Raw genomic sequence first — 17,735 nt, 5'->3', positions numbered from 1 at the left:
ACATTCTAATTAGGAAATCAGAGAGGAGTTTCTTTCAAAACTTGAATCTAATTCTATTTCACAAACCTCTTAATATCTCTACATCCACGACCTTTGAACTACAAAAGTTTTTCATTGTTTCTTTCAATAAACAGCAGCCATTTCAAAACTTTTAAAAGAGATTTCTTCTCTTTAACCGATGCTAGCACAAAATACAACTATCTATTGAAAAATCAAGCTCTAGATAGACTGGCATACTCTTTTCTCAATCACCTACCTCACAATATAACATTATGTTCACATCCATCCCCGCCTCCCACCCCATTGCACCTTGCCCCCCAGTACCAGCATAGCCAGTAACAAACATCTCCTTTTTCTGCACCAACACCAGCAACTTAATAGGGCTCATAAACCCTTTCTTTTAGAAAGTTTGCCAGGTTCCTGGAGACTCTATAATGAATACAGAGAAGTGGCTGGTTCCCCCATTGCCAGCATGCACTCTGATGTCGCTGGCAGCCAGAGCTTATATTCCAGTTTCAGTAGGGGCCTACTTCTGTCTCCTTGCATGTAGAGAGACACGGATTCCTAGAAGAGGAGAGACACGCACTATCTAGCACGGCAAAATATTTCTTGCCATAGCAAAAGCAGTTCTGGCCCAGAAACCCTCCTCTTCTACCCCCTCAATACAAGCAGCAAAAATTGCAGGCAACGTTTTCCACAATTTCTGAGAACATATGGAAATGTGGCTGAAGGGCGGGGGTCGGGTGGGGTCGGGAGGAAAGGGGACCGAACAGGGGACTGGAAAATGCAGCCTGTTGTGCCGAAAGACAAGTTATAATGCACCTGATAAATAAAACAAGCTGCACCACATACAGAAAAGATGAGAGCGGCCCACCTGTGTCTGTTGAGGGATATTTACAAAGCTTGGATCCCGTGGTCCAACACTGACGAATCGGTTTGCGGGGGAGGTGCTGGGTGTCGAGTAGGCTGTGAAGGGAAGGGACACATGCGTTCAGGAAGCAGCACGAGATTGCACACACAAACAACACCAAAACACACAGTCTCCGAGCCTACGCAGCTGATTAACAAGGAAATGTGCAAACACTGTAGCTAGCAAAGGGATCTGGCTAGCAAGGGCATTTTAGACAGTCAAAAAGGGAAGGGGTGTTGGCTTTCAAACTCTGTGGGAATCAAATGATGTCAATTGGTGCTCAGACAAGCTCTTTTCTCCTTATATCATACAAATTAGAACATGCAGGACATTTGCAAAGTATAATTTCTGAGTTAAACACGAGCTCTTGGGTCAGAAAGAGATATCCTAGTTTATAAAGCATAGGGGGAAAGAAATTAGGTAGAAAGGGGAGTAAAGCAGTTCATTTACAACCATGCTTTTCACGCTATTCCACTCCAAAAAATCATGAAACGTTCCTGTGCCTCTATCACTAAATATCGAAGAGGAGTCTTTACAGAAGGAATTAAAGGGCTCTCTAGAGAGGAAGTGGAAAACCATTTAGAACAATCTGTCTTTATAGGCCCGGGAGAGTGTCTAGAATCTTTATGATGCACAAAATGTGCTTAAAACATTAACATTTGTAGCTTTCCCAGCCTAGAACCTTTGCTTTCAGGCACAAACTTCAAGACCCCTTATAAACCAAGGTATTACACTGGAATATCAGGTATCATACTTCAGGCTTCTGTCATTTTCATAGCTCACAGAAATTTTGTTGCTGTAGTTTTGTATTTATATTTAGGAGCTTCACTCTACTTTAGTGTGAAAAATACCGGTGGCTTAGGTGTTTCATTGGCTCATACATCCAAATGTACATTTTGGTTTTTGGTACAATTCACTTCTTTACCACAGACTCCAAGGATTTATTCACTCTTTGTACTAAAATTTTTAGACAGGCTCTTGCTTAATTTCAAATTTCTTAAGAATACTTGTAAAATGCCTCTAAGTTTTTCGGACTAAACCTAGACACATGTGACCTAAAAGATGAAAAGGATTTGCCACTTTAACAACACAGGTAATTGAGGGACTGATAGAAAATTCCTTTCCCAGATTTGTTTTTCCCTATTGACATCACCAGCTTCTCTTACTTTGATTTTCTGTTTTACTGAAAACTGCTCAGTCTTCTTATTTCCCTTATGAAACACATCTGTAGACAAAATTTCCACCAGTGTGGCCCCAGGCCTGTTGGTCACCTTAGGGAAGAGCTACGTCACCTGCTCAGATCTGTGACTGTCACGTGGTATGGCTGTGTTAAACCAGCGCTGAACAGAGGATGAACGTGAGGGTCCTCGGATGTCTATTTTTCAACAATGTTTGTTGTGGTAGTATTGGTTTTAGAAAGATTTGTCCAGTAACCTCTTCATATAAAGGCATCTAAAAGTACGATGTGTTGTAGCGTCCAGCAATATGAACCTACTGATTTCTTCCCTGGCCCATCCTATGTCAGACTAACTTGAACAGATCTGAGAAATACTTCTGCATTTAGCCATTCTGTGTGTGCCTCTCGCTCAATGGTATGGGGGAATTTTATTTATTTTTGTTAGTTTCAGGTATACAAAGCAACGTAATAGACATTTACACCCCTTGCAAAATGATACGCCCCCACCCCATCTACTATCCCTCTGACATCATTTATAGCTGTTACAATGGAAATACAATTTTTCAAAATCTCAGTAAAATAATCTTTACTAATTGCTTCATTCAGTCTATTGCTTTGACACTTTAATAAGTCTCAACAGAAAGTTTTATATTGAAAATGACGGTCTATAAATACCTGGTAGTGAATTTACTTTTTCCTAGGACACAAAGACAAAGTGAGAGATAAGCAGGAAGCTAGTAGATGAAATAACCTATTACCTGTTAGTGGTTAGGGGGGGAAAAGTGTGCTTTTACATGTGAACAGATAGGCAAGTTAAGAAGGAACAAAAAGGCGTCAAGAGATGCTAAGGTATTAAGACTAAGTGGTTGATGGCAGAAGCTGAAATGTGAGTCCTGGTTTGATGGTCCTAGTAGAGCTGTGCGCACACGCTTGCTCTGGTCGTTGCAGACAAGTAGCAGGATTTCCTATGACATTTTACCACACTGTTTGCTTTTTTTCTGTGCCCATTTTACCCACACAAGCAATATCACCACGGGCCATTTTCTTAACATCATTGAAGAACATTCCTATGAGAAGCTTCCACTAGTTTACTTGCACTAATCAGAAATAAGCATGCTGATTGATCCCAGGATGCATGTATTTTGTGTGTGTGTGTGTGAAGATAGTTCTCCACTGACCACTAGTAAGTTTACTAAATCTGGAAAGATTTGTATTACAACCCATGCTCTATTTTTGTCTGACCTAAATTTTGGCATTTAAAAGAAGGTTTAGCATACAATAATTTTAGCTATTCAAAATTACTATAAAGCTAAAAATTGGATATTTCCCCTTCTTTAAGCATAAGACAAATCTTTCAGTCTTGGCTTCAAAACATCCCAGAGGGCGTTTAATGTGATCGGAGGCTACTAAATCTGCTCCAAAATTTATTCTGGTTTTTAAATGATGAGACAGGCAGTAGTGTGTTTGCATTTAAAAAAAAAAGGATATTACAACTACAAAAATCTGTGAACCCCGGAGTACCCAAGTCATCAAATGGAACAAATGGTGCCCAGGGAAGTTTATTCTATAGAAAGCTAGTTTCTGGAAAAAATCAAGGACACAGGAAAAACAAGGGAAGGAAGAAAGAAATTCTGACTCATCTTCCATTATTGCAACTACAATAGACAGAGCGTTCATCTATACAGGATGTGGTTCCAGAAATGATATGACATAAGTTGAATTTGATTTTCCCAAAGAAACAGTGGAATAAGGGAGTTATACTGTTGAATAAAAACTTCAATTGAAACTTTTTATTAAAACAACCACATATACCATAGTGAATCAATTATACATGCATAGTTAAGAGCTTGCAACATGAATATAAAATCAAGTAAAGGGGGCAATGTGGTAATTAATTATATACAACTGTGTTTACTATGCTATTATATCACATTCATATCTTTCCTAATTATAATTCTTGCCTTATTTATAACAGCAATAATCACATGCTGCAGGAAGGGCTTCAGGAAATCATGAATTCCAGAAAACAATTTTCTGGGAAGATTATTGTAGGGATTTTTCAGGATTCTGGAGGGAAGATTCAGGGGCATTTGATGATTTCCTGATAAAGTCAACAGGGAAATCAATTTGCTTATATAATCTCATCATAGAAATCCTTGTGGCAAATGTGACTTTTAAAAATCAAATTACTGATTATTTGGCTGCTTCTGAAACAAAGTGTTTGCTTTTTTCAGCAGCCATTTTACCTACATGACCAATATCGCCATGGACCATTTTCCTTACATTATAGAAGAATACTCCAATGAGAAGCTTCCACCAGCTTTCATTTGCACTAATTGGGTCATATTTTCCCTCCTTCTAATGTATTTCTTTACATAATCCAAGAGTCTTAGTTTGGCCTTAACCACAATGGTAAGTATCAAAGTCCCAAACCAGAATTTGGTCCACGTGCAGAAAACCCCATTCTTTCCTGTGTTAAGTGTTACCCACTTATCATGTGCATTACCGATTCAATAATCCTTCACATAGGCAGTGTACGTTCTGGTCAGCATGATCAGCTGGGGGAATGGTTCAAGAAAAGTTCTTTTTTCCTAAGCAGTAGTTTTACAGGGCCTCTAAAGGTGCTAGAATCTAATCTGTCTCTAGTGGGATTGTAGGGTGGGCATGGAGAGAGGCAGAGATCAACTACCATGTTTCCCTGAAAATAAGACCAGGTCTTAAACCGCATTTCCCCAAAAATAAGACCGGGTCTTATATTAATTTTTGCTCCAAAAGACACATTAGGGCGTATTTTCAGGGAATGTCTTATTTTTTCATGTATAACAATCTACATTTCTTTAAATACAGTCATGTCATCTTCTTCTGGAACATAGTCATCACGTACTAAATGCGTCCATCTGGCTGATGATCTTAACTGGGGCTTATTTTGGGGGTAGGGCTTATTTTCGGGGAATCACGGTATTAACACTGCTCTTAACCACCATAAAGGTGTTCCCGGGGAACGCTTAGCCTCTGTGTCCTCAGAAGTGGATGTAACTGCCTGCCTGGAAGCAAAACAGAATTGCAGCTTTTGTTGTTCCCAGGGTGTCGGGTTATGTTTTGTTTTTCCTTTTTTGGCTAAGAAGGAACTAGGGATGTGTCTGGATAAAAGAATCGTGATATTTCCACATGAATCAGTTGTGAGCCCGTAATACCTAGCCTTCACCCAACAATCATAACTGATTATAGTGTTAAGAAAGTAGTCAAACTGTTCTGAATAAAGATGCTTTGAATTTTCCTGTTTTGGGGAAAACATGACTGAAGAAAAAGATATTAAGAGGTTAAAATATCTGTACCAATGTCAGTCGAGGTTTCTTTAAGATAAAAACCATACCAATAAAATCACTCAAATCTGACAAAGTAGAAAATGTAAGTCTGCATCACTTTTTTGATAGTAGGCAGACAGATTTAAGGTCTAGTTCAAATTAAACAACCACTGAAACATATGTATTCACTGAAAGGCAGAAAAGGGCAAACATTTATAGAGGTTTCTGTGTAGAGCGTGAATGTGAAAGGAGAGCTGCTCCGTGGACGAAGCCTCCTCCAGGACCCACAGGACGCCTACAGGAGGCGGAGTGGCCAGTTCACCTGCGAAGGGTGCTGAACTGCCTGAGAGGAGCTGAGTGATGGCAGCTCCTCCGCAGCGACTAGCAGGGAAATGGTGCAGTGAGGCATCTCAGCAGAGATGAAAACTGAGGAGGCCTGGTGAACTTCGGGGTTCTGAATTTACTTCCAGACACAGAAGCAATGAAGTCCCCTAAACCCTGGCTATCTGGTCTACAAACTGACATGAAGTTTGAAGAGAAGATTTATGTTCTGTTTCATCAGAGACTCCAACTATATGAAAGGAATGAATATCCTTTTCACCATCCCCTTAAACTCCACCAAGTCTAACCTCTGGAGGAAATCAGAGAGAAATATTTTAATATATTCACATTCATTTCTCTCTCTCTCTCTCTCTCTCTCTCTCTCTCTCTCTCTCTCTCTCTCTCTCTCTCTCTCTCTCACACACACACACACACACTTAGTCTGTGCCAGGCGCTCTAGTGAGCATTGTGGAAGATACAAAGGTGAGTAAGACACACAGTTTTCCTCAAAATGTTAGTCTAATGAGGAATGAAGAGATGAGGACAGAAAAAGCTTTACAGAGGAGATGGAGATGATTTTTGAGACAGGCTGTAAAAGATGTGTTGGTTGACAAGTTCAGATAGATTAGGGGTCACAAGCAAAGGAACAGAGAGTTAGGAATTGGAGGCATCAATTGCAGAGGGAAGGGAGAAAAGATGAGACATTGCAGACTACATTTTGCCACACAGTAAGGGAAGATAAAAATTTAAGGATCAGAGACCTGAATGTTTGAAAATGGAGGAGAAAAAGTATATTGAATTTATTTTTCTTTTAAGAGGAAGAAATAACTTATAAAATAAACAAAGGCACCAAATTTTCATTCTAAACACCCTTAAGGCAACTAGACATCCTGAACACTCTAAAACCTTTCCTTCATATCTCAGATATCAATATGCACTTCACAGGTTCCCTTGTTTTCAGAAATTCACACATATTCACATGTGGGGAATTTCCCTCTGAAAACAAGTAGTCAAAAATTCAATTTCATTCAAATAGACTTACTGTGATTCCACTACCTGCCCAGGAATGTGCTAGTTATTGGACATAAGTAATCAAAACAAGTTTAGGAATGCAGACTTGAACAGATCCCTGTGTATTCAAATTGCAATTTTATTCAGTGTTTACCAGCGACACTTGACAGTAAAGGAAAAATGCATGAGGAAGCATTCAGTTGCAATCTGAAACAGTGAGATGACTAAATACCTAATGGAAATAGTTTCTAGAATCTTTTCTTAACTGTACTATCCCGTTTTTGTTTTTTTAAAAAGCTTTGTGAGAAAACTTTCATTTCTAAAAAATAAAGGAGAAACTATTAAAAAATAGATTGGTTAATTTCTAAATGAAACCCACTATAGGTGAACTCATTTAGGAATTTGAACAGCACTATTTCTTGCAAGGTCACAAAAGAAATGATCGAAGATACTGGAGTGTTTTTCCTTCAAAGAAATCTATTGGTATCGACAAGTTCACAGGGCCTGAGTTGGCATTATTAATATCATTATATAGCCAAGGAAACATGGATAGTCTTTGCTTACACATGATCCAGTATTCAGAGAGTTAGAAATTCCCACATGATCGAATGGATATTACAATGTTCACCCAGATGTTTAAAATCTAAGGAGATAACCACACTGCATTTCCATTATTTTGATCACATCTGTGCAGTCAGTTACTTCATTCTATTATCTCCACAAATCTTTTGTCTCTACAAACAAGTTAGCAACAAAAAGACACAGCCCTCAGGGCATGAAATAAAAGCCTACTTATCACTAGTAAATTATTACAGAACAACATACCCACTAGCTTTCTTCCTGCAAAGCTAATGAATTCTAACTTTAATATATTAGCATTACTTAACGTGTATGGCAACAATTTGCATGACATGTCTAATGTGCCAATAGTTCATAAAAATTCATGAAAATAATCAATTTAGTTAGATGGCCTTGCTCTGCTGGTATTTGTACTTATATTAAGGATCCTCATAGGGAGGTAAGCGTTCAAGCAACGTCATGATTTGGGGTAAAATGTGCAGAAAGGAAGGTATAAGACAAGTCATGTATGCACACAGAGAGAAAAGATCAGGGCAACCTGTAAACTGGTTCTCTTTCATAATATTTTTAAAAGGTAAGGACACAGCCTTATTTCAACTCATTTAAATTTATTTCTGATGGCTAATCCAAACCCTGTAATTGTCATTTATTTGTCTGTGTATGCTGTGTGTTGTTCAACTGACAGAATATATTTATTGATCAGAAGCAACAACGTATATAGGTAGGCACAGGTGAAAGTTACATTAAATAGCTACAAAAACAAACCCTGGCTTCAGCTACGGTTTCCTCACAAAAGAAATTAAGATCAATGTATTAGATCGTTCCTTCCTGAAAGGCTTCTGCAGCCTCTCAAAAGGCAGTGTAACTCTGGAAACCTACTTCTGAGAATTTGTCCTCAACAAATACTTAGAAGTACAGATGAAATTTATGCTTTAAGATGTTCATTACAGCATTACTTACAAGAACGACAAAATAGAACCAAGTTATAAGTTAATGCTTTATCCATATGTTGGAAAATTTTGTAGCCTTTAAAAACATTAAAAAATAATAATGACATCATCACATGTTTATAAAATGAAATAAATGAAATCAGATTACAAAACTCTATACACGTATATACATACATATATGCACACACATCTATACTGATTAATTATGTTTAAAATATGCACAAAAGATGACTGGAAATATACACAGAAAATGATTATCTCTGAAGAGTTTTATGGGTGACTTTTAAATATTTTCTAGTACTTTTTAGTCTTAATTATAATAAACATAAACGGAACCTGAAAACCCCAAATAATACTTTTATTTTTGCAGTGGTGCAAGGTACACAATACATTTTAGAACCAGAAAATTCTGGATTGAATCTCTTACTAGAAATGTGATCTTGGTAAGCCAGTTAACCTCTTCGAGCCTCTCTATATAAAGAGTCCAGCATAATAAATATTATTTACTCCAATACTTCTAGCCCTTTAACTAACGCTTCACCTCTCTGTGAATGTCTAATGGGCTACCCTCTCCATAGGAGCAATCCAGAGAGTGATCCCTAAGGAGAAGCTTAGCCAATAAGATGGGAAATCCCCAGAATTCCACTGTACTTTATATTAAAACAACTGAAGACAAATGCTAAAATCATCCAATGAAGGATTACTGATTCCAAAATCTGATTAAGCTTATTACGCCCTGAGATATCTATCTTCCAACAACAAAAAAATAATAATACTCAAACCTATCAAAGATTAATGTTATGATCAGACTCATAAGTAATTTGTAATGGTGTAAACTGCTTTCTAAAAAGCAATTTGGTAATGTGTATCAAAAGGACTATTTATACTATTTGTACTAGTAATTCCAATTCTAGAACTCTCTCCTAATAAATGTATGGAAGTTGCGGACAGGAGTATATAGTCAATGATATGTTGGAACATATTCCATATGTTGGGACAATAGTTAATGTCCCATAGTAGGCAAAGAAGTAAAAATTATTTAAAATCACATTTCCTAACTTTTTTCTGAAATAAGAAAAGGTGTAAAAATACTAATTAAGAAAATAGTATACAATTGTCAACAGTAATTAAAAAATGTTAAAAAATTAAAAAAAGAAAATAGTATACAAAATAGGTCACCATCATCTTATACATGTGTGTGTATATATACATACACAAATACACACATAAACATGCACTAAAAAAATGGGGGGAAATTAGACCAAAAAGCTGTTGGTACTTGATCATAAGAAAATGTAACTTTCTTTTTTATACTTTTCTGTATTTTTTAAGTTTTCTACACTGCCATAAAATACTTTTATAAAGAAAATCTTAATACTCATCCGTCATCTGAAAATGTACAAAACTGAGACAAAAACAAGACTTGAATGGGTTATGATACCCTAATAAATGTAATCATTCATTGTCTGTTCTTTTGTCACTCTTTTACAATGTTCATCTCTCACTCTTTTTTTCCTGCTCTTGTTCCTCTGTTTTTCATCTAATTCAATGATACCAGGAGTTGCTAGTCTTTGAATATGTATGTATATGTATATGTATGTATGTACATATACATATATATGTGTGTGTGTGTGTGTGTATGTATATATATATATATATATATATATATATATATATATATATATTCTTTATGGAGTGTCTTAGGATTTTCAGAGGGAAAGTATGTGATATTATATTTTGAAACATAGTACGTGTCCTGGTAGCATAGAAAGCACTGGGCTTTGGAATCCAACAGACCTGAGTTTGAATCCTGGTTTAGTCTCAGTTTCCTCTTTTTTTAAAAGAGGGCAAAGAATTCCAATTTTGCAGATTTATAGTAACAATCAAATGCAACTAAAGGAATGCATATGAAAATATCTATCAAAGTGACTGATTTTCAATAATTCTTTTTCTTGTGTAAATTTAAACATTAAAAATTTGGATTGTATAGAAAGTAGAAATACTCTGCAAAAATTATTTATAAAAAATTATGATTTTCCTCCTCTAAGTCAGTGGTCTTGAAAAAAATATTATGATTTAAGATAGTATGTGTACATTTGTATTCAGTGAGCTTCTAAAGCAGAACTTGTGACCAAATAATAGCTACTGAGAATGAACATGCTAACCTCTACTAAATTCCAGGTTATCTTTGAGGGAAAACGTATATTTATTATACTTCACTAGAAACAGCACTCATTTTTGCTATCACACCCAAAGTTCAGGTTAGTATAATTATAAGTTTGATGTACAAAAATTGCCAATGATTTTATGGAATTTTTATGGACCTTTCCCCACCATGTGTGAGTTTTGGTCACTATAGTGATTGAGGTATGAAGAAGATCATTAGACAAATATTTTAAAAAATAAAGACATCATTATAGTTGGTATACTAAGGGGATTTAAAACTCAGTAATATCTTTCATTCTCAGTGGATAAGGTACCAAAGAGGAATCCCCCAACAAACCAGTTTTTGTCTTTCAACACACAATGAAGTGTGTATATATACCTCCCATTCTATGGTAGCATTCTATACACACTTCTTAGCACTCTTCTTTTGCTGACTTAATATAACACAAAGATTATTCCATAAATTCATATAGACCTGTCTCTTTATTTTTAAAAGGTTCCTAATATATATCATAGTGGTGGATATTTAGGTATTACCAACCTTTTCTTATAATCAATGTTGCAATGAATACTTGAGGTACCTCTTTGGTTACATGTCCAACTACATGCATGGCCATATATATATATATGAAAAACTAAACTGTCCTCTGAAGAGGCTGAACCAACTTATAGTCCAACAGCCCAAGCTCTGGAGAGCCCTGGAGGATACAGGAAATCTGCCTTTATCAACATCTCCTATTTATTGCCTTTTTGCTGTTACTGTTTTACCTCCCTACAAATCTCCTGCTCTCTCCCTGTCCCTGATAATAAGAGTTACTCTCAGCAACAGAATCAAATTCATACTAGAGTATATATGGCCACCAACATCTTCCTCCATTTTTTTCCATAGAGTTTTCACTGCTAACATATGGAGGCTTTGGGCTAAAGCAAAGATACTCATAGGATGCTATGGCCAAAGGTATGAAGTACAGATTCAAGGTGGCTGAGTGTGAATCATGATGCTACACCTGCCTGAGTGACCTTGAGAAAATGAACTCTCTCTGCCTGGTCTTTTCTCAATTAGGGTATTTACTTTTTAAAGTATTTCATGGGATTATTGCGAGGATTAAAACAAACTACATACAAAAACATCTTTTATAAAGTGCCTAATATATAGTAAAAGCTCAATAATTTGTTGTTATTACAAATTTCAGACATGAGCAAGCAGCTGGGGCTCCCAGGTAACCAGAAGTTGTGTCACATTGGTTTGTAATTGGTTTAGTTACAGAATGAGGTAGTAGAAAGAGCACAGGAAGGTCTACGTTAGAGTCCCGACTACGCTACCAGGAAGTACAATCTTGGGAAAGTAACCTCCACTTTCTAATCTCAGTTTCCTTGTCTGTAAAATCCTGACCTCACAGGAGTCTTAGGAAACCAAAACGAGAGAATGTATGTATGTAAAGAGCTTTGCTAACCAAAAAGTATTGAACATATGTTAATTATTATACTAGAAAATTTCCATCCCAGTCATAGCTTATTGTTATATTCATGGTTAACAGGTTCATATTCATTCATATAATGAATATATACAACATTCGTCAGTGATATAAAAATAAACAAAAAAGGAAACTTGTTATTATATGCTTCTATTTTAATAAAATTCTAGTTTCAAAATTCAAAAGTTCATGGCTAAGAAGGCATGGACAAAGATGTTTATGAGTTTTTATGCATTTTTAAACTGAGTTTTTGTGTTCCTAATCGATTTAAAACAGGAAAATATGCATGCTTTATCTTCCATCACAATTCAAAAGTGTTTTTTCTTTCCATTATAATTCTAGGCTATGATGCCAATCTTTAATTTCTTTTCTGGAAAAGTCCATTTTTACAGTGTGATCTTGGTGCCAAACTATTATGTAAAAATTGGGTCTTATAACACAATTAAGAAAAAGAACAGCGCATTTTGAATGCTCCTACCCCAAATAGGCCCAGACGTAATAAGAGAATTCTCCTTCTCTTGAGATGTTGTCCTCAGGACTCTTACATGTTTGAAAAGAAGTCCCTTCCCAATTAATGAGATAATGCATGTGGAAAAAGTCAGTAAAGTGCAAAGAGCTGCAACTATAATTAGTCTCCCCAGTAAGAAACCTAATAGGCACCTCAAACGTGGACAAACCAAACTTCTGATCCCCATTGCTCTCCCAGAACTGCTCTTCCTGCAGTTTTCCCATTTCAGTTCATGGTACCTCCATCCTTCCAGGTGCTCAGATCAAAAATCTAGTAGTTCTTGCTGATTTCTCTAGGTGTTTTGTTTTTGTTTCTCAGCCCACATCTACTGTGTCAGTAAATCCTATCAGCTCTACCTTTCAAATATTTCTGACCCACCTACTGCCCTCACGTGCGTGCAGGTCACGAGCAACCCTTGCCTGCATTATTGCGATAGTATGATACCTCCTTCCTGTTTAGTTTTCTCCACTGTATTTACTGGCCCCTAACGTACTCATTTACTTACAATCATTGTTTGTCCCCTCCCTCAAGATTGTAAGCTCCACAAGGGAAGAGGATCGTCTATTTTGTTCACTTGTGCCTGGAATAGTGGCTGGCATGTAGAAGACACTATTTTTATTTACTGATTAAAAACAACTACAGCAATGGCCTCTTAACTGGTCTCCCTGCTTCACTTCTTGGCCCCTGCAATTTATTTTCAACAAAGCATTCAAAGCGTGTCTGTTAAAACCTAGGTAGTATCACCCCTCTGCTCCCCATCTCACTAAGAACAAATGCCAAAGTCCTTCCAATGGCCTATAAGAATCTACATTACTTGCCCTCCAAGCTTCCAAACTCATCCACTTTACTTGTCTGACCTCACCTCCTCTTACTTTCATTCTGTTCTCGCCACACAGACCTATGGCCTCTTCCTCAAATATGCCTGGCTCTACTGACTGTTCCTTCTGCTTGGAAAGTGCTTCCCCCTACCGTCTCATGGCTCACCCTCTCACTTCTGTTCACGTCTTTGTTCAAATTTCCCCTTCTTAGACAGGCTTTTTTCCGACCATCCTAATGGTAGTTGTACCCTCTCCCCACTATTCTCTACCCCTCTGCTTCGCTTTCCTGTGTAGGATTTACATACCACCATCTTACATCATTCCTATCTAGTATACTTACAATTCGTTTATTGTCTTTCTTTCCTCTCTAAAATAAAAGCTTCATAAAGATCAGGAATTTTTATCTCTTTCACTTCCTGCTGAATCTAGCACCTAGAACACTGCTTGGCACACAGTTGTTGGCCAATAACTATTTATTGAATGAATGAAAGAAGTGATATTCTCTCACTGGGCACCTAAACCCACAAAGGTAGTTTATCAGTGGGAATAGACCACGTCCGTTGTGAATGCCTCTTGCAGGTCACCCCTTCTATTTGTCATGATAGCCTGAAGAGATCTGGCGTAGTATACCGACCTTTCTCCTAACAAATCAGCAACATAAAAGCTCTCCTTGAGAGAGAGCAGGACTGTTATCTCCACCTTTACTCCTCTGTGTGTTTTTTTAGGGCATTGGTAAGAATTTTTTCCCCATTAAAATGTATTTTTTCATAGGCAATTTTCCCCCCCAAATCTGCCCTACCCCTGTCTTTCTGGCCACGGCTGCAAAGTTGAGTATTGGTGCCAGAAGCAACTGATTAGTTTAAAAATACACTCTGCTTTAGGCTGCAATCCATTTGTATTTCATTATAAGAGGATATTAAAATGACGCCTTGGACTTTTAACTGTCTACAGCACAGCACGTCTGTCACCCGAGTTCATCCTGACAATCTGCCCGGGAGAGTGGGCAGAGCACTTAGTGTTATTCCCATTAACAGACAAGGGAGTTAAGGCCCAGAAAAGTTGCTAATACAGCAGACCCTGGGCATGATTTCCTATTTTTATTTTTAAACTCTTTTTATGTGAAAATCAATTTCGGACATACTGTTGGGATGTTGAACATCTGTACTTAATACCCTGTCATGATGTTTCTTCTTGCTCAAGTTGAGCTCTCATAAACTGAGAAAGATAAGCAGGATCCAACCATCCTGTAGTTTTAATTTCTAAGAAAGCACATAATTTATAAAACTATATTTTTATCCCTTAGTAATGCAATTTTAGACATACCCCCAACCTATAAGCTGGTTTCTGAAGAAGTCCTACCTTCTCTCTCAGACTTAAGACACCAGAATGTTACCCCTACGAAAGGGCTTAGCAGTCACCCCTTCCGAAAGAAATCTTTACCTCAAGCCCTATACCTGGGCCAAACTCCCTCCTGTAGCAGCCACGCAGGCCTTTGTCCCAGCGCTGGTCATGTAAACGACCCATTTACCAGCTGTCTCTCTCTATAAAGCCCAGATTCCCTTAACCTGGGATTAATCAGCTCTGTATCCCAAGCAGTTAACACAGCCCTTGGCGCATGACAAGTGCTCAATATATGAAGGCTGAATAAATGAATGAAGAGAGGTAATCATCAAAATTGCATGTTAAGGGAGGAGGTGGGGGGTACGTCACCCCCGCTATTTGTTCCCTTCTACACACTCATGGCCCCTCTCCACGCCCTCACTTATTGTAGAGATTGGAAGTAGAAACTGGATGTAACTCGTCCCACCCCTTCCTCACTTCTTTCTCTTAGAGAGATACATAGCCATCTGGACCTCCATGCCATCAGCTCTACACGGGAGGGCAGACTCCTGCGGTGGCCCAGCACTGCCAGAGACTAGGCAGATTTGTCTGTGTAATTCGGGGTTTCAGTATTAGGAAGCACATTTGCCCATAGTTATAAACTAAATTCTCTGCTAGTAGAGGTTATAGTCTCGTCTTCTGTCTGATACTTTCTTGTGTTTTATCAATTGGTTCAGAAATCAGGGCATGGAAGAGGATATTTTGTGGGGGTCTTTAAATTTCTTTGCAATGTGGACCAGTGGGCTTTGAGATTTTTAATTTGAGAGGCTTCTCCTATGCCATAAATGACAGATTCCCAGACTATCACTATCTTATTAATAAAGGACAAGATGGTAAGACGATATGTTGCTGTGAAACAACATATTACTGTGAATTCAGCAAACCCTAGAAACACCCAGAAACTAAGGGATAAAACTCATGATGATAAAAACCTTTCTATACCATCAGCAGAACATTCTGTTTTGTCTACAGTCCTAGAATCCTAAGATTTAAAAAGTATCAAATTACCTATATCAAACTTTGGGCCTCTCTCTCTTGATATGCTGCTTTTCCCGAAAATCTGTAAACACTGTTCTAATAAATATGCAACCATATGAGCTGGATCTGCCAAGACCCCCTCCATACTTCTTCCCATAACGTTGAAAGAATGTTTGCGGCTGGGCACGGAGGATGATAGGTATCTTCTTATACAAGGCATTTGATTCAATCCATGGAGTGGAGTCTGGAAGTATGAACTCAAAGGCATCAACCTGAGTAAGGTGCTGAGTAGCTTCTACATGTCTTCAAAACATATCTCATCATTACCCCAGCATGGAGCCTTCCACTAGGTAAAAGTTTTGGCAGATAGTACAGTGCTCCAATTTATTTGGTGGTGGTGCTTATCATGGCTGATTTCACACAACCCTGCCAGGTAGGTATTATTACCCACATACAGATGAGAAAACTGTGATTCAAGGAGAAACTAATGATTTGAAAGGTGGGGATTTGAGCCCCTATCCTTTGGACTTCAATAACTGCACATGGTATTTCCAACTGTTGCACAGTGACTCAGAAAAGCCCCATCCCCATTGCTGGAAAACACACGATGAATGCATAAAATATTGAATTGGTCATGGAGGTGAGGATATGCTTACATAGAATAGGTAGAATATTACTACGAGGATTTCAAAGAACTGTGTCATTGTCTGTACAGATAGGGAGAAGATGAACAGAAAAGTAGTAGAAAGAGGCATGTACAGGGCACAATAAGCAAGTGGCTGCCAGTCTGTCAGCCAATATCCCCAGTGACTAGATTTTTAATAGAGTGTGGGGATGGTTATTTCTCTGACTTGTTTGAAGATGTTACACGAATACACAATAAGCAGGACACACCTATGAGCTTCTGCTTCACAGAAGCTTCTTTTCTAAGCTGAGCTTCCAAGATCTGTAGACCAAGCCTTGCTTCCTATGTCATTGGACACTCAGGTTTTCTCCTTTGTTGAAAAGTGTTGAGCCACCTCTTACCAAGAAAAGTTAAGTCTCCCCAGAATTGTTCCTGGATCCTCAGTTTTTCTGCTATAAAACCAGAATCCATGCACGATGCCATTCACTTCTGCATGTACTATCAAAATGAATAAATACTAGAGAACCCAAAGCTCACCCTCAGACACATGTCCACAAGGGACTCTAGATATTTTGGATTCAGTGTCCCCAGAATTAAATCCAATGAACACAGTGTCAACTGAGGCTCATTTTCCCTCTTTGGCCCTTTCCCTCCTGCACTCAATACCATTATGTCCCCAACACCAAAAGTAATAAACCTGAGAAGCCTGGAATCATCCTCCACTGTACTCATCTACCTGGCTATCTATTCCCAAAGCTTATGTCTACAAAACACCACTTCTCGAGCTTCCCTCCATTCAACTTCTACAATTGCTGCTCAAGTTCTTGATCTTACATTTCTTTTGTGGTCTACTCTAATCTTTCCCTCAGTAGACTCCTTGCATCCAGTCTCACTTCCTTTGAAGACCTCCTTAAAGATCTTCTCTCCTTAGGATCACTGTCACAGCTCATATCTTTTCTTACACTCTGATCCCTCTGTAAAGCTTTAGGAAGGTGCCTATCACCACACCCTTTGGTGTGTCGTTAGCTAGTCCATCCTTCACCTGGGAACTCTGCCTCGAGCCATCATGCTTTTTGTCATTGTCCCAGGTACTAATAAAAACCAATTTTGTGTGTTTGAGCTGTTTCTATCCCCTTGTCATCTCTAAAATATCAGTAAATATCGGGAAACCTGTGCTCCCTCTAATTCATCAAATAATGATTCCCATCATCCAAAAAAAGTTCTGAAATCCGATATTGTCTGATCACATATTCCCAGACCAATCAGAGAAGAGCCAAGCACTCTCTTCTCTTTCCATCCAATTCTACCTTTTATCTACTCCCCCTGCCAAGCCTAGCCATGCAGCTGCCATGGCTACTAGCTCATCAGATCACTTCTGCCAGACTCTTGGTGAATGTTCAATGCACACATCTTTGAATCGTAATATTGACTTAAACTCTTTTTTTTCTAATTGATGTAGGAGATGTATAACCTTTATACTCATCAAGTGCATTTCTCTTGGACTATAAGTTATTGGAAAGCAGGGCTCTACG

At 38.0% G+C, this 17,735-nt stretch overlaps 1 protein-coding gene across 12 annotated transcripts in view; it reads right to left on the bottom strand.

The window, feature by feature from the left end:
* NFIA (nuclear factor I A) overlaps positions 1–17,735 on the bottom strand; it is a 562,979-nt gene that overhangs the window by 36,310 nt on the left and 508,934 nt on the right. For 8 of the 12 annotated variants that reach the window (XM_074334805.2, XM_074334804.2, XM_074334808.2 and 5 more), the window contains one exon: positions 875–966. The exons of the other annotated variants lie outside the window; for them this stretch is intronic. In XM_074334805.2, coding sequence (XP_074190906.1) covers positions 875–966 — 92 coding nt within the window. The remainder of the gene's footprint in view (positions 1–874; positions 967–17,735) is intronic. 12 annotated transcript variants of the gene reach the window in all.

Source organism: Rhinolophus sinicus, chromosome 14, assembly GCF_057876585.1.
Source record: "Rhinolophus sinicus isolate RSI-liver-muscle chromosome 14, RSI-T2T, whole genome shotgun sequence".
Classification (NCBI taxonomy): Eukaryota; Metazoa; Chordata; class Mammalia; order Chiroptera; family Rhinolophidae; genus Rhinolophus; species Rhinolophus sinicus.
Note: the sequence above shows the minus strand (reverse complement) of the source record. Positions and strands in the feature narration are given on the sequence as shown.